Source organism: Schistocerca nitens, chromosome 1 (genome assembly GCF_023898315.1).
Source record: "Schistocerca nitens isolate TAMUIC-IGC-003100 chromosome 1, iqSchNite1.1, whole genome shotgun sequence".
Taxonomy (NCBI): domain Eukaryota; kingdom Metazoa; phylum Arthropoda; class Insecta; order Orthoptera; family Acrididae; genus Schistocerca; species Schistocerca nitens.
This window is the reverse complement of record NC_064614.1, coordinates 957,790,405-957,815,782: the sequence shown is the minus strand read 5'-3', so window position 1 is coordinate 957,815,782 and position 25,378 is coordinate 957,790,405. Positions and strand designations below refer to the sequence as shown.

Genomic DNA, 25,378 nt, shown 5'->3' with positions numbered 1-25,378 from the left:
CTGGTGGGTACAAGCACTGTCAAAAGTGAAGGGCACTCAGGGAGCCGGAACAGACAAGGAAATTTAGCGCTTTCAACAAACCTCATCTGCTCTGGTGCCTGCAAGATCAAGTACAATTCCACATCAAAGACAGTAAAGTCTTCAGGCAGGCAGATCTTGAGGGCATGATCAGGGAAAAGAACAGAGCAACCAATGGAGTCTCCCTGTTTAGAGCCATATGTAAATACAGCTGCAAAATTGTGGTGCTCAGTTACAATATCACAGAACAATTTATTAAAAACTTATGCCTCTCAAATAATGCACTAAAATTACTCTGACCCTCTGGAGTAACCAAGGTGACAGGCAGCTAAAACCCTAGATTTGGCATTTTACTTGCTCCACACCAAGTGATTTCAGCACATACTGCATACGGAATCCAAACAACCTTGTTGCTCACAGATGACTGGAGAAAAGGTGTTTCAGTGATGGATGAGCAGTAGTATGGTAAGGTGGTGAATTGGGAGTAGCAAGGAAGTTACATGCCTGATGAACCATGAGGAGTTGCCGCCAGACAGTGAGCGGCAGTTGTCCAGCCTCAGAATAAAGATTGGGTACGGGGCTGGTCCTGTAAACACCTGTGGTCAGCCTTATCCCATCATTGTGGATCTGACTGAAAGTTAGGACCCAGAAGATATTGAAAATCTTAAAATGTTTTAAGCTCAGGCCTTGAAAGGCAGACAGTGTGTGTCTGCTCCAGTTTTATAGGGCTTTCACACAATTGCAGCTAGACAGGGGTGCACAGTGTATGGATCAATAAGATCTTCTCATCCGAAGATCACAGATGCTACCATCTGTGCCCTTGAGAGGATTTTTATCATCAGGGAGCACCTTGCAACCTGGTGTTGTACAATGGGTCCCAATTTATGTCAACTCAGTTCACAGCATTCTATCACCCTAATAGCATCAACCATCTGACCACCTTCCCTTTCCACCCTGTCTACACTGCAGAGGTTGAGCAGATGGTACACACTTCAAGACTCAGATGGGAAATGCCTTGCAGATGTCAGAAACTCAAGATGGCTTGCACGGTTTCCTCTTAATGTATCAGTTCAACCCATGAACAGCTGGGTTTCCTAATGGAGTTGGCCACGAGCCAGTAGTCCTTGATCTGCTGACAGTGGTTCTACCATTCCATCTCCCTCCCCTGCAGACACCATTGCCCAGTACATTTTCAGCCCTACATGCCAATTTTTGAAGGGGGCTAGATTTAATATCCCTGCCAGTAGAGGGTATCAGTAGTGAATCTGAAGCACTACAGTTAGTATCTGTCCTGCTCTATCAAAGGCACGATCATACAGTAACATGGGCCAACCAGACAGCAGCATGGAGCTAAGCAAACAACCACCGGCCAGTCTGCTGTAGTATATTTATGAACTCTTTTTATTCTCACCCATTTGCTGTACGGATAATGACCCTACTTTGGACTTTTGATTAGCTGGTTTGTGATCTTGGTGTTTATTCAGTGCCCTGCACATGACTTTGGGGTTGTCTACAGATTATGCTTTTGAATCGGGCTCAGACACTCTAACATTAAATTTAGGATTAGGAATTGATGAACTGGTTGCACTCAAAGTATTTCTATGAAATGTGAAATAACTGGCACATCAACAAAATTAATGTTTCCAATTTTCCTCTTTAGTTGTAAGACATGGCATACAAACAACCCAGATTATAGTTTCCAGCACTATTGCAAATATTCCACATTTGTTATATACAAATCCACTTATATGTGCTTCTAAGTATCCCCATAAATGTTTCAGCTTTAAATATAACACTTTGTTGTTACTGTATATGCAACAAATTTTCATAAATAAGTAGTGAAACAACTGTAAAAATTTTAAAATTCTTAATATTTGCCACTCTAACCACTGAAATATTATCAATAACAATAATTTAGTTTACTGTTATGTTTGATACCTTTCAGTAAATTTGTGTTTGACAATAAAGTTTCACAGAGTCCTGATAATGGGGAAACCACAAAAGTAGCACATGCAAACTGTACTACAACACCAGGAGTACTGCAAATGACAAACAGCTACATTAACAACAGGATTTGCAATTAAGAAAGATAAAGGAAATGTACTAATGATGTGAGTCTGAGAAAAGAAGATTTTTTAAAATAAAAGCGTATTTACATTTTGGTTGTCCAATGTCATAAATTATTATTCTTTATCTGAAACTTGTTTAGGACAAATGGAATAATAAATTATGACATAGTGCAGCCAACGTGGAAAAATAGCTTTGTGATTTACACAATTGGGAACTAATTGAATAACTGTCGAGTTTCAATCATTTGCATTATGCCGTGGATTATTTTTCACAGCCTTAATGAACTAAAACAACAGATAATAACAGAAAAATCCTTAATCACAAAAGAAAACAATGCTTACCAGTAAGATTTGATGCTGATGTTTGAACTGAGATGTCAAACGGTGTGTCTTCCAGATTAGAACTTATATTTTCTGTTTGTTCCACACTGCAAACTCCTGAAGCAGTTTCAGGATTCTTGTGTTTGTTGATCTGAAGGCAAGCAGCATTGTCATATAAGGAGTATTCAGAAGATTGAAATATTACTACAGTTTTTAAATTATTGCTACTATAGCCAACAGCACTGTCACATACTTGAGAAAATTCTTTCTCGTGATCTCTGTTAGGCAGATCTAAAAAGTGACACAAATTTTCAACATTCTTCAATTGCAGAAAGGTTTCTTCTTGGTCATTACAAGTAGGTTCTTCTTGGTGTTCATATATATTAAGCCCTGAGCAGCTCATATTAGTATGTGTTTTTGCATACTGTATTTCTGTGTGTGATTCACAGCAACATACAGGAGAAGCATCCAAATTATTGTCTTGGTGTCCACTGAAGATCTGCAGATATGAAGAGTGCATATCCACTTCTTTCATCTTGGATCTAGTTCCATAAGAAGCCTGTTGTATGTTGTTTCCCAGAGCATCAGCATTAGAGTCTGAAGAAGAATGCCACTGCACAGGGGGTTCATCTTGTGATAACAGTACAGCATATTCTTGGGTTGATGCCTCCTGGAGGTTGTCATTACAATCCACACATGAAATATGGTTAATATCTCCATTTTTTAAATAATGTAGATGACATTCTTCATCACAGAGGACTGATTTTGAAGGATTTATTTCAGTCTGTGATTTTCTGCTTGTAGGTGGCATTACATGCATAATCCACAGAAAGGAGAGGCATAAAAAGCTTGGTTATCAACTGCCCTTTCACAGTATCTTGGCCTAAACTATAATGTGAGTGTACACCATATTCCTTGCTTTTTGCGACCGTGGAATGTGATCCTTCCAGCAACAGTTTCACTGCAAAATTAAAAAGCAAAAATTGAACTTTGTACTGCACTGCACACAAGTAAAACACAATTTATGTATGAAAGTGAAGATAAACTTTATAATAAAATAATTTGGACAGTTAACAGTTCATGCAGCAGTGGTTTTATTTGGACGATGAAGTCCTTTCATCAGGAATTGCTAAACAAACCAAACTGTCCTGAGTTATTACACTGCAGTCCCATGGGTTCTGTTGAAAATGCCAACTTTTGACTCATGTCTGGGTAGAACTCTTCAGGTGTCATTGTGGTTATGATGTGTGCCTTACATGCACTACAGATTGCTACTATGAGTAACCGATCAAAGCAGCAAACTTCTGTGGAGTGACATGAAGTTTTCTGCATTTGAAATGCAATTGTGATGTGCCTATTGTAAGCCGTTGGAAAATATAATGGAGGCAGTTTAAGGCAACAATGGTACTGACAAAAAATAGCCAACAATATTGTAGGTGCACTTGTATTTTAACAACAGTTAAGTATGCTGCAACAGTAATTCACTTTAGGTAATAGGAAAGTATGGTGTACACCAGTCGTGCTTCAAAGACAGAACTCCTCATCGTCCTGAAGTTGTCATGTGCAAATTGCGATAAAACAAAATTTTCGACAGAATCAGTGGGACTGCAGCACAAAACCCAAAAATATTCATTCATTTCATCCATGTCCTATTTACCATTAAAGAAATATTTCATGTCAGCAAAACTATGGAAGTCTGTTACATTCAGACAAAGTTCAGAGATTGATTTCTGCTAAAATATACAAGGATCATCTGAAATTAATGTGAATTTTGCACAGGTGCTTGAAAAGTTGCTGTGGAATTTTCTGTACATAGAATAGATTAATATTTATCAAAAACAGAAACATTAATTAACACTGAACAACAATATCTATTTTTCAATAACTGAGAAAAGTAAATCCTGGAACAGTGCCGATAGATGTTGAACACATAATTATAAGAATATTAAGCAATATGAATTCATGGGAAATCCAGGATAAAATATAATACATATATGACGATTGATCACAATAAATAGTGGAGGTTCTGAGCATTACTTACCTTCAGAAAGTAAAAATCTTAGAACTTCCAAATGCCATAATCACACAGGAAACTATCCTAGCTTTAGAACTATCAGTTCCTCCACAAGGAGGAAAGAAGAATAGGTTCAACAAGGTTAGAAAGAAGGAGCAAGTCACACAGACCACACAATAGGAGGGACCCACCAGTTACGAGAATAAGGTGGACAAAGATGAAAGGGGGCAGATATCAGACAGAGTAAGAGGTCAAAGTCAATACATTGGTAACTGCTGTGCCTGCTTCAGTTCAGTGAGAATGAGGAGGTGGAGGGGGGGAGGGGGGGGGGGAGGAACTAAGATGAAAAGTAAAATTAAATAAAGAAAATAATTGAGTAAATAAATAAAACTAAATAATAATGATCAAAATAATAATAGTAATGAAAATTAGAGGAGGAATTCTCTATTGACAGAGGTTGGGTCCAGAGAAGTGGCTTGAATAAGAATAACAATAAGAATAAGAATCTTTATTAGCCGTTCAGTATTTTCTTATACAATGGGCTTCGTCAATAAGTTCAATTACAGTATAAATATGGTTATATTCTCATAACAATGTATATATAAATCAAATGAAATTTAGTGTAGTACAATAGCACACATTTGGAATTTTATATATTATTAATTTTACAATAAAAAGGAAAACATTATACAGATTTATATTAAGCAAGGAGTATTCATGTTGATGACACTATGTCATTATCATATACATGTTGATAACACTATGTCATTATCCTAAGCTATTGATACAAATTTAGGTCCTACTACAGGCAGAGGTACCTTTCTCTATGTTAAAACAGCAAATCTGCCATATTACAATCTTTAAATTCATCAACTGAGTAAAATGCTTTACCTTTGAGCCATTGACCCAATGTTGTCTTAAATTTACTTTTAGATACTGTTTGTACAATTTTAGGGAACATAATAAACAGTTCGAGGCCTACATATTTATAGCTATTATGTATCTTAGACAGTCTAGAGTATGGCAGATCAATTGTGTGGTTTCGTCTTGTATTGTGGGTGTGGGCAGATGACCTAAGGGGATATTGAGCTATGTTTTCTTTTGCGTGTAGTAAGCAATAATAGATGTACAAACAAGGAACTGTCATGATGTTAAGTTTTTTGAAATGTTCCCTGCATGTATCCCTAGGAGATAAACCCACTACACATTGAAGAGCTTTTTTTTGTCATCTGAAAATTGATATTGAATTGGGAGAATTTCCCCAGAGCAGAATACCATATGAAAGGTATGAGGTGTGGAGGTGTGTTGAAGGACAAGTTACCATCACCAGTGCTCAGGGAAACCACTATCAGCAGTGAGGATTCAAACGGCCCTTATGATGTAGCAGGCTGTCAGAGCCTTCAAGCAAGGTGAAGAGCATTCTCCATGCCTGGATAATGGGTGTGTCCAAGGTGGACTGTTCTTTTATGTCCATTCATATACTCAATTAGTTTGCTAGTTGCCATTCCTGTATAAAACAATGTACAGTAACACATAAATTGACACTCTGATTAGGTACAAGTTTTTAATACTAACACTGAACCTTGTTCATCAAGTTCTAAGCTTCTTGATATCTGATGAGGGCAGTAACTGATATGGCATAATAAATAAAGAAAAACTTTATTACATTATTTAGACAGTTTTATTCACAAAACTTTCCCAAATTGTCACCCTGAACTCTGTCATCCTTCCCACTCCTAACAATTTCTGCATATGCACTTTCTACATGCTTCTCAAGATTCATAAACCCAATGTGACTGGTCACTATAACCAAACTAAAAGAATTTCCATTCTTATAGATCAACACTTTTGACCTATTGTTGATCCACAACGATATTAACCATTACCCCCACTAGCTCTCCACAATTCCTTTTCTGTTATTACCTGTTTTCTGCTTGTTAGGGTAGATTCTACCAATATCCCAAATGCCCAGGTCTTGCCAGCCCATTTACCTCCAAAACCAGAACCTTACCAATAACCATGACTAGCTGCTTTCTCATGCAGAACTACTTTCCTTTGAAGTTATCACCTGCAAGTAAATCTGCAACATAGCATGGGCAATTGAATGCCAATCTATTTACAACCTATCTTGAAGAATCCTTCTACACATTCAGAATGCTAAATATGTCACCTAGTTCATGTTGATTGACAGCATTCTTATGATCTAGACTCTGGGTTAGGATATTTTACCCCATTTCTTCCAGAACCTCAACATCATTTTCCCCTTCATTTCACTTGGTTGTTCTGAGGCTGGCAAGCCATTTTCCTTAATGTTGACCTCAATCACATTGATGATACTATAAAAACCTTTGTTCACATCAAACCTGCATATCATTGTCAATATCTCCATTCCAACAGCTGCCATACATTCCACATGGCCAATGGTAGATGCCATATTTTCAATGATAGTCTTTCTTACATTATAGTGGAGGTCTTACTGAAGTATTTGCGGACCAAATCTACCTTCCCAGCCTTGTCCAGAAACAACTCTCCCATTCCCTGTCCCTACACATGCTAACACTCCTCTCACACCTGTCTGTTTTTTACACAATGCCACCAAGGAATGGAACAACTAAATCATGTTTTCTGCCAGTTCTACTATCTGCCATCATGCACTAAAATTAGAAATGTCATCCTCGCAGTCCTTCCCACTCCTTTCAGATTAGTATCTGCCTCTGAACCAACCTACACAATATACATATTCATCCTGTGCTCCACCCCCAAACCCTTGTCTTATGAGTTGTACCACTGTGGAAGAGCTAGGAGCAAGACCTGCACCATATAACCACACAGCACCTACTATTCAGACCTGTCACTGACATTTCCTACACTATCAAAGGCAGTACCATCTGTGAAAGCACTCACACATGTTCCAACTTCACTGTGATAGCTCAGTGCAGGCAACTCAAGACTTAACAACATAGCATAAAATTCTGTCTACAGTCTGTCCCACTGGATGTTCTCGTGCACTGGCCATGAGATGGTGTTCTGTTTTCAGCCTAGTGCACATCCACATTTAGTTCTGTTGGTTCCACCTTCAACCTGTTCCCCCTAGAAATAACCCGAGACATTCTGTCTTAGGTCCAATGTGCCTGGCTGTGAGCTGACATTCTGTTTCAGTTTGGTGCCCCTGACAGTGATATGTGTTTCTGTTCTCGATATCGTACACCTGGTGCTCTGTCTGGGGTTCATCCTCATGTCCACATTCTAAGTTCTTCTCCTTGTTGGGATTTGATGCTGACACTGTTGCATTTTTAATGGCTGCAGTGCAGGATTCCAGGCTTTGTTGAGTTGGTACATAGTGTAACAATTCATGAGGTTTTCCATCATCTTTATGCAAAGTAAACAAGGTGAACAGCCTCTGAACTTGTGTAGTAAACAAGGATACATAAGGTGTAGCACACTTTCTTAAGTTTAATATTAGCTTTGCTAATGTGTGTTTGCTATTTTAAGTTATCCTGGATCCACAGGCCCAAAAATCTTGTTTCTGGTGCAGAGGATATTTCATTTGGCACCTCTGGGAAACAGTTCCTCCTTAATAGATGCTTGATATAATCACTCTTTATAGTGGCCATACTTCATAAGGAAGGTCAAATTCAGTTTTTTCATACCACATTCCTCACTTCAGCAGAGGGGGTGGCTAACTTCCTACTCTTCCCTCTCTCATTTACCTATACATGAGAAAAAAAATTATAAACTTTACACATGGCCAATTATAAATACAATGCACATCACCTAAATTACTGTAAAAAAGTGAAATGATCGTATGGCATTGTTGGCCAGGATGTCCCAGATTGGTTCGGCCACCAAGTGCAAGTCTTATTACATTCAGTACCACATTGGGCCGGTGATGAGGATGAAATGAGGAGGAGGACAACACAACACCCAGTCCCCGAGAGGAGAAAATCACCAACCCCGCTAGGAATTGAACCCAGGCCCAGTGCATGGGAGGCAAGCACGTTATCACCCAGATAAGCAGGCGGGCCTAAATTACTGTAGATTAACACTCTATAACTTCCTTCCTTGCTGTAAGCAACAACAGTGTATTATATAAGTCATAAACCTGATGATATATCAACATGATGTATTCAGATGGACTATCAATGAAATTTCAAACTTAAGGGGTACAACAAGTTGGGATTTCATGATTTTGAAGGAAAATGCCAAATCTTACACTTACATGAACTTATTCTGGTAACTGCGGCAATTTATAATGCATGAAGTCCCATGCATAATCCCTGATTAAACTATGTGAAGACATGAACAGTCAAAGTCTCGAGCCTCCTTCTAAAATTATCTCCTAATATGCTCTTAATTTTTTAAGCAAGTAATTTTAGTAAATACATTTTATTGAAGAATAAGAACATCATCAATAATTAGTAAATTTTGTAAAAAATAAATTACAATACTGTTAAACAATACTATGTGTGATTAAATAAATAATATAAAATAAAGTATTAATTATGACATAAGCAATGAAAAATTGTGTTTCACTGGCTAACTGAATAAGAGTCAGAACGCAAATCCAGTGGTACAAGATTCAGTACTCAAACAGTTCCCTGTCACTGAACCCTTCATTCACCTCTGGTAGTGATTTGTTACTGCAAAAAATGTCAAGTGTCACTGTGGTTTGGAGACCACATAAAATTATGGTTCCCACATAACTGGCTGGATAAGTCAGTTCTAAGGTTGCAGAAGTGTAAGGTAGTATCACTACTAGGGAGTATCAATATAAGAAAATGCCTCGTAGAGCACTGTGGTATTTTTAACTTTCATGTCAAGGACAGCTTCAACTAATGTATCATTTTAATATGTTCTGTGTTAAACATTCACTTTCCTTGGTGTTTTCACAAAAATATCTTTCAGGAATTTTTGAAATCTATTCCCTATTAAATATCATTTTCAGTTTTCAAAACCACAAGTGTGTTCTGTCATTCTTAGATATGTAACTTATAATAAATTTTAATCTTGAACTTTTTTTGCTGGCAAAGCACTGTTTTTTGTTGAATTAACATCTCTGTGGTATTTACCTTTCATACAAACAAGATTGCTTCCATTAGTGTATTGTGTATTGTTTTTTTTTTTTTTTTTTTTTTCATTTGTCTACTACTTAGTTGTTGAACATTTGCCTTTGTAATATTAAAAAGTTGAAAACGGATTCAGAAGTTTGACAGCTATCTAAAGTTATAGTTTTTCTTTTCACAAGAAGTTGTTAACAGCATTTATCTGATTCAGAGCTGCAACTTAAAAGATATTATATTTTTTTGACATATTGCTTAACAAAGGTTTAGGCTTGTGGATTGTTCAGGATAATGTCTAAACCCAGCAGTCAGTTCTTGCACACCATCTTGTCTCAGTCACTGACTTTAAAACTATTGCAGAACTTTGCTGACAGCAGGTTGAAGTATGAGACTGCTGCAGCATAGTGTTCCAAAGCATAAGCTGCACCTGAAATATGATGTGTTAGCTGCTTTATACCGCCAATAAATAATACAACCCGACAACACTGTCCTTTCAGTTTTTTACGTTAACAGCTAGATCATATAGACAAAGAATGAAACTCTATTAAATTTCTTATTCTAACAACAGCTCAACTGGAAGACCAGGAGGCTTAGGCAAATGTACACAGGCAATGAAATAGAAACAGGAAACTAGACTGAAATACATACAATGAAATATGACATCAAATTAGGCATTGTATAATGGAAAGAGAATAGAGACAGCAAGGATATGTTGGAGGAAAGAAAGGTAACACATAAGGAGAAAGATAAAAGAGATGGAATAGCACTACCAAAGGAAAGAAAATTAAAGAAGCAAATATGGAAGGTAGTGCACTGTCTGAAATATTGTACAAAGCACCACAAATTGATGGAATAACTGCAGAACTGTTGAAAAATGGGGGAATTGGTCTCCATAAGTGAAAACATAAACTTATTACCTTGACATGGAATCAGGAAAAAATCCCGAAAGAGTGAATCCTAGGTGTAATGCATTTATATGTAAAGAACAGAGACAAAACATGTTTGAATTACTGAGTAATTGCAGTGCTGAATGTAAACTATAAAATTCTCTCCAGTATTACCTTCATCGGGCTAGCTCCATATGCAGACAAGATTCTGGAAGAATATCAGTGCAGATTTCGGACTAAGAGGTCAACAACAGATCATATATTTGTGCTAAGGCAAATACCTTCATAATATCTATGTAGGCTTGAAGCAAGCTTCTGATAGCCCTGACAGGGCAGATATGCTAAATGATTTATTACTGATTGGTATACCAGATATGTATGTTTCACCCACTCAAACAGAATTGGCTGGCTCCAAGGCTGCAGTGCAAGTGGGTGGAGAAATAAGTAATTGCTTTACCATTAGTAATGGATTCAGACAAGGGGATACCCTCTCTACAATGTTTTTCATTGTAACTCTTGCAGCAGACATTCAGAATCTTCATGTTGTTGTTGTTGTGGTCTTCAGTCCTGAGACTGGTTTGATGCAGCTCTCCGTGCTACTCTATCCTGTGCAAGCTTCTTCATCTCCCAGGACCTATTGCAACCTACATCCTTCTGAATCTGCTTAGTGTATTCATCTCTTGGTCTCCCTCTACGATTTTTACCCTCCACACTGCCCTTCAATATTAAATTGGTGATTCCTCGATGCCTCAGAACATGTACTACCAACCGACCTCTTCTTCTAGTCAAGCTGTGCCACAAACCCCTCTTCTCCCCAATTCTGTTCAATACCTCCTCATTAGTTATATGATCTACCCATCTAATCTTCAGCATTCATCTGTAGCACCACATTTCGAAAGCTTCTATTTTCTTCTTGTCCAAACTATTTATTGTCCACGTTTCACTTCCATACATGGCTACACTCCATACAAATACTTCCAGAAATGAATTCATGACACACAAATCTATACTCAGTGTTAACAAATTTCTCTTCTTCAGAAACGCTTTCTTCGCCATTGCCAGTCTACATTTTATATCCTCTCCACTTCGACCATCATCAGTTATTTTGCTCCCCAAATAGCAAAACTCCTTTACTACTTCAAGTGTCTCATTTCCTAATGTAATTCCCTCAGCACCATCCGATTTAATTCGACTACATTCCATTATCCTCGTTTTGCTTTTGTTGATGTTCATCTTATATCCTCCTTTCAAGACACTGTCCATTCCATTCAACTGCTCTTCCAAGTCCTTTGCTGTCCCTGACAGAACTACAATGTCATCGGCGCACCTCAAAGTTTTTATTTCTTCTCCATGGATTTTAATACCTACTCCAAATTTTTCTTTTGTTTTCTTTACTGCTTGCTCAATATACAGATTGAATAACATTGGGGAGAGGCTACAACCCTGTCTCACTCCTTTCCCAACCACTGCTTCCCTTTCATGTCCCTTGACTCTTATAACTGCCATCGTGTTTCTGTACAAACTGTAAATAGCCTTTCCCTCCCTGTATTTTACCCCTGCCACCTTCAGAATTTGAAAGAGAGTATTCCAATCAACATTGTCAAAAGCTTTCTCTATGTCTACAAATGCTAGAAACGTAGGTTTGCCTTTCCTTAATCTATCTCCTAAGATAAGTCGTAGGCTCAGTATTGCCTCACGTGTTCCAATATTTCTACGGAATCCAAATTGATCTTTCCTGAGGTCGGATTCTACCAGTTTTCCCACTCATCTGTAAAGAATTCACGTTAGTATTTTGCAGCTGTGACTTATTAAACTGATAGTTCGGTCATTTTCACATCTGTCAACACCTGCTTTCTTTGGGATTGGTATTATTATATTCTTCTTGAAGTCTGAGGGTATTTCACCTGTCTCATACATCTTTCTCACCAGACGGTAGAGTTTTGTCAGGACTGGCTCTACCAAAGCTGTCAGTAGTTCTAATGGAATGTTGTATACTCCCGGGGCCTTGTTTCGACACAGGTCTTTCAGTGCTCTGTCAAACTCTTCACACAGTATCATATCTCCGATTTCATCTTCATCTACATCCTCTTCCATTTCAATAATATTGTCCTTAAGTACATCACCCTTGTATAGACCCTCTGTCTACTCTTTCTACCTTTCTGCTTTCCCTTCTTTGCTTAGAACTGGGTTTCCATCTGCGCTCTTGATATTCTTACAAGTGGTTCTCTTTTCTCCAAAGGTCTCTTTAATTTTCCTGTAGGCAATATACATCTTACCCCTAGTGAGATAAGCCTCTATATCCTTACATTTGTCCTCTAGCCATCCCTGCTTAGCTATTTTGCACTTCCTGTCGATCTCAGTTTTGAGACGTTTGTATTCCTTTTTGCCTGCTTCATTTACTGCATTTTTATATTTTCTCCTTTCATCAATTAAATTCCATATTTTTTCTGTTACCCAAGGATTTCTACTAGCACTCGTCTTTTTACCTACGTGATCATCTGCTGCCTTCACTACTTCACCCCTCAAAGCTACTCATTCTTCTTTTACTGTATTTCTTTCCCCATTCCTGTCAATTGTTCCCTTATGCTCTCCCTGAAACTCTGTACAACCTCTGGTTTAGTCAGTTTATCCAGGTCCCATCTCCTTAAATTCCCACCTTTTTGCAGTTTCTTCAGTTTTAATCTACAGTTCATAACCAATAGATTGTCGTCAGAGTCCACATCTGCCCTGTAAATGTCTTGCAATTTTAAACCTGGTTCCTAAATCCCTGTCTTAACCATTATATAATCTATCTGATACCTTTTAGTATCTCCAGGCTTCTTCCACGTATACAACCGTCTTTCTTGATTTTTGAACCAAGTGTTAGCCATGATTAAGTTATGCTCTGTGCAAAATTCTACCAGGCGGCTTCCTCTTTCCCTCTTTCGTTTCTTACCCCCAATCCATATTCACCTACTACGTTTCCTTCTCTCCCTTTTCCTACTGACGAATTCCAGTCACCCATGACTATTAAATTTTCATCTCCCTTCACTATCTGAATAATTTCTTTTATTTCTTCATACATTTCTTCAATTTCTTCATCATCTGCAGAGCTAGTAGGCATATAAACTTGTACTACTATAGTAGGCATGGGCTTCGTATCTATCTTGGCCACAATAATGCGTTCACTATGCTGTTTGTAGTAGCTTACCCGCACGCCTATTTTTTTTATTCATTATTAAACCTACTTTACCCGTATTTGATTTTGTGTTTATAACCCTGTAGTAACCTGACCAGAAGTCTTGTTCCTCCTGCCACCGAACTTCACTAATTCCCACTATATCTAACTTAAACCTATCCATTTCCCTTTTTAAATTTTCTAACCTACCTGCCTGATTATGGGAGCAGACATTCCATGCTCCGATCCGTAGAACGCCAGTTTTCTTTCTCCTGATAATGACGTCCTCTTGAGTAGTACCCGCCCGGAGATCCGAATGGGGGACTATTTTACCTCCGGAATATTTTACCCAAGTGGACTCCATCATCATTTATCCCTACAGTAAAGCTGCATGCCCTCGGGAAAAATTATGGCTGTAGTTTCCCCTTGCTTTCAGCCGTTTGCAGTACCAGCACTGCAAGGTCGTTTTGGTTAGTGTTACAAGGCCAGATCAGTCAATCATCCAGACTGTTGGCCCTGCAACTACTGAAAAGGCTGCTGCCCCTCTTCAGGAACCACACGTTTGTCTGGCCTCTCAACAGATACCCCTCCGTTGTGGTTGCACCTATGGTACAGCTATCTGTATTGCTGAGGCACACAAGCCTCCCCACCAACGGCAGGGTCCATGGTTCATGGGGAGGGGGGGGGGGCAGAATCTTCATATATCTTTTTATATAGGCACAAAGTCAACTGAGATATGTGCATATGCTGGTGATGTAGAAATTATCAGTAGAAGAAGAGTTTCACTAGAGAGAACAATGTGTTAGCTTAAAAGGACCCACACAATCTATAGGCCTTGTTATCAATTAAATGAAGACTAAAGGCATGACTCTTAAATGGAAACAAAATAATAGCTTGAATAAACTATCAGCAATAGGCCTCAATTTTGAATATAAGCAGAAATTATATGAATGCATGGTGTCTGTTCCTCCGACATGTCCGAAAGAACAGTCACCACAGGCAGTCTGTAGCTGTGAAACAAACTATGTAAATAGAAGGAGGAGGGGGCAGAAAGGAAAGGAAAATGAAGGGATTACATTGTATCAGGACTTTGTGCAGCATCGGCAGTGGCGAGTCAAAATATATGGAAGATTGGAATTCAAACACAGGATCTCCTGCTTACTAGGCAGTTGCATTAGCCACTGTGCCACTCAGACATAGTGTTTATCACAACATCGCAGACTACCCTGGCATGCCTCTCAGCCAACCCACATTCCTACCTGACGCTACCTATCCACAGTCCCTGAATATGACCTCCATGCTTGCTACTTAGAGATTCCTGCACAAAGTCGGACGTAATTGTGCATCCGCATTGTATTTGGTGCATCCGCTGCTCATTGTGGCGAATCAGTTATATGAATGCATGGTGTCTGTTCTTTCGGACATAATATTTTGAGATCAATGGTTGGAAATGAATACTAAATTCAAAATGATTAATGCTTATAAGGCACAGCTTTGTAAACAACTGCCTATCACATCAACATTGTGGCACTACCTTTGAAGCTTTTCCTTGAGCTCGGAGACTCATTTGTGCAGCGTGTGATATGTACTCTGATGGTTATGTGATTGTAAGTCAAACGAAGTTACTTGGTTCTACTTCGTTTTAACTTGTTGAATAATTCTTCAAAATCTTTTGGACGTTGATCTGACAGTTTCGTTCCTGCATTCCAATCACAAGAAAGTGATGCCTTACCGTCCAACCACATGCTGCACTTCTCTAAAAAAGTAATCCTACAGATTCGCTGCCTCCTGAATTTTGGCCCTCAGCTCAATAAATAAAGCTGAAATAATTTTCCCCTTATTGTCCGTCACTGCAATGGGACTTCCACTCTTATCTGGCAAGGATTTTTCCAAGTTCCCAATAATCAGTTGCAGTTTATCTGACAGGTGACTTTTGACAAGACGAAAATCTCTCTCCTTGTGACATCGACTGTGGCGCAGATGAACGCAAATTAACACAAATGTATAATATTTTATCTCCGTTTTTCTGGTTTCTTATTTATTCATTCAATTATTATTTATAAAAAATAAATAGAAAATATGTCCACGTGATTATATTTTAGATATCGAAAATTGGCTTTTTTATTATATACATATGTATACGAAACTGATTTTCACAAAATATTCAAATGACAGCATGTTACAGCTGCACTTTCAGACGTGCACATTACCAAAATAGTGACCAGCAGTTCTATTTTTCAGCTGTTTCACGAAGAAAATAGTATACACTTTATGGGAAAATTCACCATACTGGTATGGAGTAATGTGATGGAATTACTTTTATTACCGTACGTGCTTTTTTGAATAAACGTTTAATAAAAGCAATTATTAATTGACTAAAACGATTAAACGGGGATTTGTATTATGTGCAGCCCTACAGTTTAAACATTCATTTAAATATTTCATGATCCGAGCACAAAAAACAAAATATTTGACCTGAAAGACACGCAGCTCTCTCCTCTCGTTTAACCTGACACGTCGCAGTACATAACGTTTGACGTGGACTACAACAATCAGAAGCAATTGTTGGCTACTTCTGTTGCCTAGATGTTTAATGGATCTTACGCACGAGCGATAAAACGCTGGCTTTCTGGGGAGTAATATTGTCTGCAACCGGCATGGCACTCAATCCCTTTGTTACCGTCATATACAAGCGATTTACCAAGCAGTTTCAAGCAGTATTTCAATCTGAACAGTGCTGTGCGGCTCGCCGATGCAAATTGAACTGCTATGATTAGCAGTCGTGGCAGTTGGCCAGTGTATGTCGACTAATATCCGGAAGAAGGAGGTCATTAAATTTGTTTTGGAACGCCTTTCGTGGGGACGCCTATGTTACATTTTTTATTAACGCCGAGTGTGTTGCTTACAGCTATTCAGAACGGCATGTATTTCGTAAATACATCTTAAAGTCTTGCAGTCGAACTACAAATATTTACAGTACAGTTTTATAACCTCGATCTTTCTATCAAAATTACATCAGTAGCAGAGCTCCTGACTCCCACAACTCTACCTATAAATTGTATGAGATAGATATATTAAATGAAATGGCATAGACCTAGAAAAATATGTTCTAAAACTTTAATTCTCCATCTAATATTGCCTCATTCTGTTTGGAATTTAAAACATTTGACTTCAATTTTCAAAGTGGTTCGTGTTCCCTGATAAATTCTTACATGCAGTTCTTACCCCATGGGGCCACATCAAAACGAAGCAAAACTACTCAACTACGCTTAATAGGCAGGCGGATCGCAGAGAGCCACCGGATAATTCGTCTGTGCCGTTGCCTCGCAACAAAACGATCTTCTGTTTAGGAACGATGGGTGATTAACGAATCATTGCTGGGATTGCGCACATTCCTGCGATCTAGGAAGAGATCTTGGACCTGGCGACAGACTGCTGCTATCTTTCGCTCGTGTTCGGGGCTCTTAATAGTCCGAACATTAATACAGCCCATCTTAAAGCTCAAATTTTCTGAACAGAAGCCTTTTCTTTTTCAATGTACGCCACGATTTTAGAATTCTAACCCCCTGTGCGCTACTTTTAACAGCGATACATACTCGTCTGTCATTATCTTGCTGTCAGTGGGTACAATGATTTCTCACTTAGTGAACTGTCTGTTTAATTCCGATCCCAAAATGTTTGGGACATCCTGTTAAAATATCAAAGTACCCTCTTGCCTGTAAGTAAATTTGAAATTGAAACATTCATATAAAACAACAACGAGGGTTTTTTTTTTCACGATGTACACAGAACTTATCGTAAGCAAGATCGATTTCATCATCTAGCAAGATGATGAGTTTTACAGTCCACGATCAATAAATAATACATAAACAATAGTGACTGATCATGGAATTCTTCGTTATGTATCAAATAACGATTGATGTGTTTGAATATAGCTTATTTAACAGTGCTCTCTTTCCACACTGTTCGATTCTTTGTTCGATAGCAAAGCGAATAGACATGGGTATAGAAACAATGGTAAAATAAGCTGCGTTACCAACCTCAAAGTGAGCTCTGCCGCTTCGCTCCACACGGCGTCTCGCGCTTTTGCTAGCTGTTGGCGGACGGGCGCTTTATCGTTGCCGAGGAAACAAACAACTTGACAAAGGAAGAGCGGTATCAGTTGCAAGTCATGTGCAGCAGCTAATGAAACGACTACAGTATTTTAATGAGCTCCACACGCAAGAGACAGGCAGCAGCAGTCGGTGACTAAGGTTGCGATCACATTGGCCGACATTGGCCGGAGATGGCCGGTCTTTTCAAATCAGTACGCCACTATGTGCGCGGTCACACTATAGCCGAACTTATCTCACGAAGGTACAGTCTTCGGACGACAATTGGTGACATTCAAATCTGTTTGTTTTCTTAGGTCACATGGGCTACGGTTCAGGCACACATAGTATGGAGCGTGAGAAACTGATAAGTTTAGTCCAAGAAGGATTGAGTTTGTGGCATCCTGAAGATTAAAATATCATAATCGGACATAGTTTGGAATCCATAGGCCGAAATGGCAAGTTTATTCGAAACCTCGAATAGGTAAAATCTGAAAAACTGGTAAAACCCGTCGGCTTTGACCAATGACGTCATAGGTCATTCATAGATATTAATGGCTTTCAGAATGAGATTTTCATTCTGCAGCGGAGTGTGCGCTGATATGAAACTTCCTGGCAGATTAAAACTGTGTGCCGGACCGAGACTCGTCCTCGGGACCTTCGCAGAAGAGCTTCTGTGAAGTTTGGAAGGTAGTAGACGAGGTACTGGCAGAATTGAAGCTCTGAGGACGGGTCGTGAGTCGTGCTTGGGGAGCTCAGGTGGTAGAACACTCGTCCGCGAAAGGCAAAGTTGCCGAGGTCGAGTCTCGGTCCGGCACACAGTTTTAATCTGCCAGGAAGTTTCATTAATGGTTTTACTTTCGAGCCATAGACAATAAATCAATTGTCTGCTGTGGATAAGCGCCATAATTGTAAACTAAAAAAAAATGTGGTTTTAAAAGAAAGCGCTAGACACTGGGTAAGATTTTTTTTCGTTTGCATTGATTTAAATAATTGGTTCTACACAATTCATTCGTTACTTAATTTCATTCTTAGCGAGTTTGAGATAATTTGGAAGAATAGTTTTTCATTTAGAAGAATTTTTAGATTTTCATTTTCGTTTGTATGCGTCGATTTATCTATTCCCATCAATATGGAAGACTTAAAGCAGGCTCTGGGCGTAGACATGATGGCAACCATTCGATTTTCGCAAATGCCTTGTCTTCTTGCTGATTAGGTTCGATGTCGTGAATGCGGCGAAGATATGCACCTGATAAATGCGTCTGCCCGTCGTACTAACGATTTAATCGTATGGAGGTGTAGCAAGGATCGACTATTGCGCTCAATTAGACGAGGAACATGGTTTGAGAAATCGAAACTGGCCTTGAGGGATATAATAAAAATTCCGTACTGTTGGTGTTTGAGGTATCCTGTGTGGTCGTGTGTGTCGAATGTCGTGTGAGTGTGCGTACGGTTTTAGACTGGTATTTGTTTTGTAGGGAAGTATATGGGGAATATATAAAGTGTAGAGGGCCTTTGGGGGAGGGGGGGTGTTATGGTCGAAATACATCAGTGTCATTTTGGCAAAACCAAGTACAACAGGGGGTAACCTGTGGTAGGATTATGGGTTAAGTCTTCCATATTGATAAGAATAGATAAATCCATGCATACAAACGAAAATGAAAAACTAAACATTCTTCTAAATGAAAAACTATTCTTCCAGATTATCTCAATTTCAGGTCCAGAATGTGATGATGTAATTTTTAAGGTAGTTCCTAATCGAACGAAGAAAGTGTTGGTGAAATTAATTGAAAATTATGTCGCAGAGAGTTCTGTGCTGATTTCCGATGTGTTTTCTTCGTATAGTGATTTGAGGAATAGGGGTTTTAATTAGCGTCTTGTTGTCATTCATAATATTGAATTCAGATCTTCATCAACTGGGACTTGTGCCAATAGTACAGAAGGTTATTGGTCAGCCATAAACTCTGTTGTAGGGAGGGGAAAACGACGCTTTTCGACATTACAGAGCCATTTAAATGAATATTCATGGAGGAGTAGTGTACCCGATACATATTGCCCATTTAAGTGTTTCCTTAAACGTGTTGGGAAAATGTACCGTCCAAAATTTGTTAGTTAATTTCAAGTTGGAAACGGAGGTGGTGGTAACTGATAATTAAAGAGAAGGGATGGTTTGATCGGTATGGTTAAATATCGATTTGGATTTTTTGGGTTTGATCCGTCAGTCTTTATTTTCTTGTGTTAGGTAATTTTCTTCTGTGGGTTTTTTTTACTATTTTACATCGTTTCATTGATGTGAACTTCTGGGTTTATATATTTGTTTGTATGTATGTGTGTATGTGTGTTTTTTCGTGATGATGTGTTTCTTGTGTATGTGGGTAATTGATTTTTGTTGACTTCTTTCACGACGAGCTTTGGTTCTTTGGTTTTTTGCGGAGGACTTTGCGTGTACAGTAGTTTAGTTTTTTATTTTCATGTGGTACTGAATTTGTCTACTTTGATGTATTTCTTTGTCGTATTAAATTGTTCTGCGTTAAGTATGGGTTTGTCAGTTGCAGTATGGAATACAAATTTTGCAGTTGTTGCTCTTTTTCCCTTTCCTGCTACTAGTATCACTACGGTTTTTACGAGTCTTTGCTAGCACCACTGAAAGCGAAAAGACCGAAATACGTAAAATTTGTATCACTTACTTCATTTGGCCTATACAAGTCAACTGGAGTACGAGATACTGGTCCTAGCTAGACAAAACATTGAGCCGGCCGGTGTGACCGTGCAGTTCTGGGCGCTTCAGTCTGGAAGCGCGTGACCGCTACGGTCACAAGTTCGAATCCTGCCTCGGGCATGGATGTGTGTGATGTCCTTAGGTTAGTCAGGTTTAATTAGTTCTAAGTTCTAGGGCACTGATGACCACAGATGTTAAGTCCCATAGTGCTCAGAGCCATTTGAACCATTTGTAACATTGATGTCATTTACCTGTATAGGTCAACTGAAGAACAGGATACAAATATGTATGTCGCTATTTTTCGCCTTCGCTAGCACTAGTATCCTGTTCTTCAGCTGACCCATACAGGTCAAATGAAGTACAGGGTACACATGTTATAAATGTCGTTATTTCCCATTCGCCAGTGCAAGTATCCCATCATTCAGTTCACCTATATAGCTGAACTGAAGAATGAGATGCAAATTTTACTGCTGTTCTTTTTTGTCGTCGTTAACAAGACTATGATAACTTTCAGTCGATACTATTAGTATCGAAGGCAAAAAAATTGACCTATGTAGGTCAACTGAAGTATGGGATACAAATTTTATGTGTGTTGTGTTCTTCCGCCTTCCCGTAGTTGAACTGATGTACAGGTCGCCCCTATACAGGGTGTTACAAAACGGTACGGCCAAACTTTCAGGAAACATTCCTCACACACAAAGAAAGAAAATATGTTATGTGGACATGTGTCCGGAAACGCTTACTTTCCATGTTAGAGCACATTTTATTACTTCTCTTCAAATCACATTAATCGTGGAATGGAAACACACAGCAACAGAACGTACCAGCGTGACTTCAAACACTTTGTTACAGGAAATGTTCAAAATGTCCTCCGTTAGCAAGGATACATGTATCCACCCTCCGTCACATGGAATCCCTAATGCGCAGATGCAGCCCTGGAGAATGGCGTATTGTATCACAGCCGTCCACAATACGAGCACGAAGAGTCTCTAAATTTGGTACCGGGGTTGTGTAGACAAGAGCTTTCAAATGCCCCCATAAATGAAAGTCAAGAGGGTTGAGGTCAGGAGAGCGTGGAGGCCATGGAATTGGTCCGGGCCGGCCGAAGTGGCCGTGCGGTTAAAGGCGCTGCAGTCTGGAACCGCAAGACCGCTACGGTCGCAGGTTCGAATCCTGCCTCGGGCATGGATGTTTGTGATGTCCTTAGGTTAGTTAGGTTTAACTAGTTCTAAGTTCTAGGGGACTAATGACCTCAGCAGTTGAGTCCCATAGTGCTCAGAGCCATTGAATTGGTCCGTCTCTACCAATCCATGGGTCACCGAATCTGTTGTTGAGAAGCGTACGAGCACTTCGACTGAAATGTACAGGAGCTCCATCGCGCTTGAACCACATGTTGTGTCGTACTTGTAAAGGCACATGTTCTAGCAGCACAGGTAGAGTATCCCGTATGAAATCATGATAACGTGCTCCATCTTGTTTTCTCTCTGCACTCCATTGTTTATGAACTCTCGTCTCTGCCGTTACATCTGTGTAATAAATCATCCCTGGTGAATTCTGACGTCATTGGTCAAAGCCAACGGGTTCTATCCCATTCTTCAGTAGTCCCGACTGTGATCACAGTGGCCGACATCGGCCGGAGATGGCCGATCTTTTTAAATCAGTACGCCACTATGTGTGCGGTCACGCTATAGCCGAACTTATCTCCCGAATGTTCAGTATTCGGACGACAATCGGTGACATTCAAATCAGTTTGTTTTCTTCGGTCACATCGACCTCGGTTCTAGCACACAAAGTATGGAGCGTGAGAAACTGATAAGTTTAGTCCAAGAAGGAATGAGTTTGTGGCATCCTGAGGATTAAAATATCGTAATAGGACTTAGTTCGGAATCCATGGGCTGAAATGGCAAGTTTATTCGAAACCTCAAGTAGGTAAAATCTTTATTGGAAATTTTGGGCATATAAAAACTTCAAAAAATAATTTGTTTAAGTGAAAAGGGTGGTGTATCTTATATGCTTATAGCTATTGTACTGGATCTTTTTTGTGGTAGGTTGTCATTAGTTGCCTACAAATTACACTACTAGCCATTAAAATTGCTACACCACGAAGATGACATGCTACAGGCGCGAAATTTAACCGACAGGAGGAAGATGCTGTGATATGCAAATGGTTAGCTTTTCAGAGCATTCACACAAGGTTGGCGCCGGTGGCGACACCTACAACGAGCTGACATGAGGAAAATTTCCAACCGATTTCTCATACACAAACTGCAGTTGATCGGCGTTGCGTGGTGAAACGTTGTTGTGATGCCTCGTGTAAGGAGGAGAAATGCGTACCATCACGTTTCCGACTTTGATAAAGGTCGGATTGTAGCCTACCGCGATTACGGTTTATCGTATCGTGACGTTGCTGCTCGCGTTCGTCGAGATCCAATGACTGTTAGCAGAATATGGAATCGGTGGGTTCAGGAGGATAATACGGAACGCCGTGCTGGATCCCAACGGCTTCGTATCACTAACAGTCGAGGTGACAGGCATCTTATCCGAATGGCTGTAACGGATCGTGCAGCCACGTCCCGATCCCTGAGTCAACAGATGGGGACGTTTGCAAGACAACAACCATCTGCACGAACAGTTCGACGACGTTTGCAGCAGCATGGACTATCAGCTCGGAGACCATGGCTGCGGTTACCCTTGACGCTGCATCACAGACAGGAGCGCCTGCGATGGTGTACTCAACGACGAACCTGGGTGCACGAATGGCAAAACGTCATTTTTTCGGATGAATCCAGGTTCTGTTTACAGAATCGTGATAGTCGCATCCGTGTTTGGCGACATCGCGGTGAACGGACATTGGAAGCGTGTATTGGTCATCGCCATACTGGCGTATCACCCGGCGTGATGGTATGGGGTGCCATTGGTTACACGTCTAGGTCCCCTCTTGTTCCCATTGACGGCACTTTGACCAGTGGACGTTACATTTCAGATGTGTTACGACCCGTGGCTCTACCCTTCATTCGATCCCTGCGAAACCCTACATTTCAGCAAGACAATGCACGACCGCATGTTGCAGGTCCTGTACGGGCCTTTCTGGATACAGAAAATGTTCGACTGCTCCCCTGGCTAGCACATTCTCCAGATCTCTCACCAACTGAAAATGTCTGGTCATTGGTGGCCGAGCAACTGGCTAGTCACAATACGCCAGTCACTAATCTTGATGAACTGTGGTATCATGTTGAAGCTGTACCTGTACACGCCATCTAAGCTCTGTTTGACTCAATGCCCAGGCGTATCAAGGCCGTTATTAGGGCCAGAGGTGGTTGTTCTGGGTACTGATTTCTCAGGTTCTATGTACCCAAATTGCGTGAAAATGTAATCACATGTCAGTTCTAGTATAATATATTTGTCCAATGAATACCCGTTTATCATCTGCATTTCTGCCAGTAGTGTATTATTACTGCTTCCTGGCATTTTATGCCAGTTGGGCAGTGATTCTGTTAATACGAAGTGGTTTGAAAATGTGATGTACAGTATGTATTTCCGCTTTTAAGTGCTTTAGGTTTTCAGAATATCTTATGCTACACCTTATGCTGGTGTTTCACTCGTGTGCTAATGACAGTCATGGCAGGTTAACTGATGCATGACTGCACAACTGTAAACAAATACGACGAAACAAGAGTGTTTATAACTTGCTTTTCAAGGTTACCACGAATTATATCGAGTAAGTAACAGAACATCTCTCCCACCATCTCACATATTCGTAAAACTTGTCTGGTTGTTGCGATAGCTGAGGATAGAGTGTATAGTACTGGCCACGGTCTTTACGAGACAGGAAAGCTGATTCACATGCATTCAGCGTCTTTTTGATAGTGGAAGCTGCTATGCAGCACTTGTATCCAAGCACAGAGGCGCCGTGGTATCTACCCCACCCTACGAGGTTAAAATCTAACCTAACCATCTTGACTCTGCCAAGAACTGATGGAGGAGATCGGACGCACCATTACAACTCTGTCAGCCAATGTTACCGTGCGACCTCTGGCGACGGTGACTGACGACCGTTGCCAGTGCCACTGTGTACACAGCTAAGGACGCGCCCGGAGGGCCGTCCGTGTTAGAGCAATAGCGCACTAGTGCTGTCACGGCCAAGGCCAAACTTGCGGCTGGTTGGATGCGGCCAATTTTACATGGAAGTGCACCGGGCAACGCGCACGTAACCGACTGCGGCCAGCCGCAAGTGCGGCCAGTGTCGGGTCTGGCGACCAACCTCTGGCCAGCTGGCCGGTGTGCGGACATCTGCCGCGGCGGTCATTAGCCACGATTTTACCTGCTCCGAAGGGTTGGGTCCCTTGTCTCCCCCTCCTCCTTCTCCTCCTCACTCGCCGCCCGAACCGCAGTAAAGGTGCTTACTGAGCCTTTCCCCTGGTTTACTTAACATACGAACAGTATCTCTATGGATTTTCCGCAACGTTTCTAGAGGGAGTTTCGTTGTGGAAACTATTAAATGTATCTCGCATTGAAATCCGTTTCAAATTTCGTGCCTCAGTAGCGAAACTTCGTCAATCTGGGAGATTTTGCGCTCGTCTAAATTATACATGCCTTTTTCGGTGCTCCTGCAGCAGCCTTCTGTCGTGTTTTGTCAACATACGGAAGGTAGATTCAAGTCACTGCCAACTATAATTGTATGAGTAGGGTACCTATTTGCGATGAGACGCGAGTTTTCTTAGAAATGTTCAGTAACTGTTTCATCTGAGACCGGGGGTCGGTAAAAGGAACCAGTTATTAATTTATTCCGGTTGTCTAATAAAACCTCTGCCCATACTAAGTCACAGGAATTACTTGCTTCAATGTCGCTTGTGAGCTGGAACACACATTACATTATTTTTCCTTAAGTTGTGCTTCTTGTTTCTGTTGTTGTGGAGATCATTACAATTACGGTTTTTCCCTCCAAAACCTAGGGTGCTTTCTCTGTGACCCTGTAAACACCAGAGCTAGACAATGTAGAACAACAAACTACGTTACAAGCATAACATTCTGTATGACTTCAT

General features: G+C 40.1%; 1 protein-coding gene across 1 annotated transcript in view; it reads right to left on the bottom strand.

The window, feature by feature from the left end:
• The window catches only part of LOC126214602 (centrosomal protein of 131 kDa), a 117,559-nt gene extending 114,340 nt beyond the window's left edge, over window positions 1–3,219 (bottom strand). The window contains exons 1-2 of the mRNA XM_049941468.1: window positions 2,662–3,219; window positions 2,430–2,559 (exon numbers count right to left, since the gene is read on the bottom strand). Of these exons, the coding sequence (XP_049797425.1) occupies window positions 2,430–2,559; window positions 2,662–3,219 (688 nt within the window). The remainder of the gene's footprint in view (window positions 1–2,429; window positions 2,560–2,661) is intronic.
• Window positions 3,220–25,378: the final 22,159 nt, after the last annotated feature.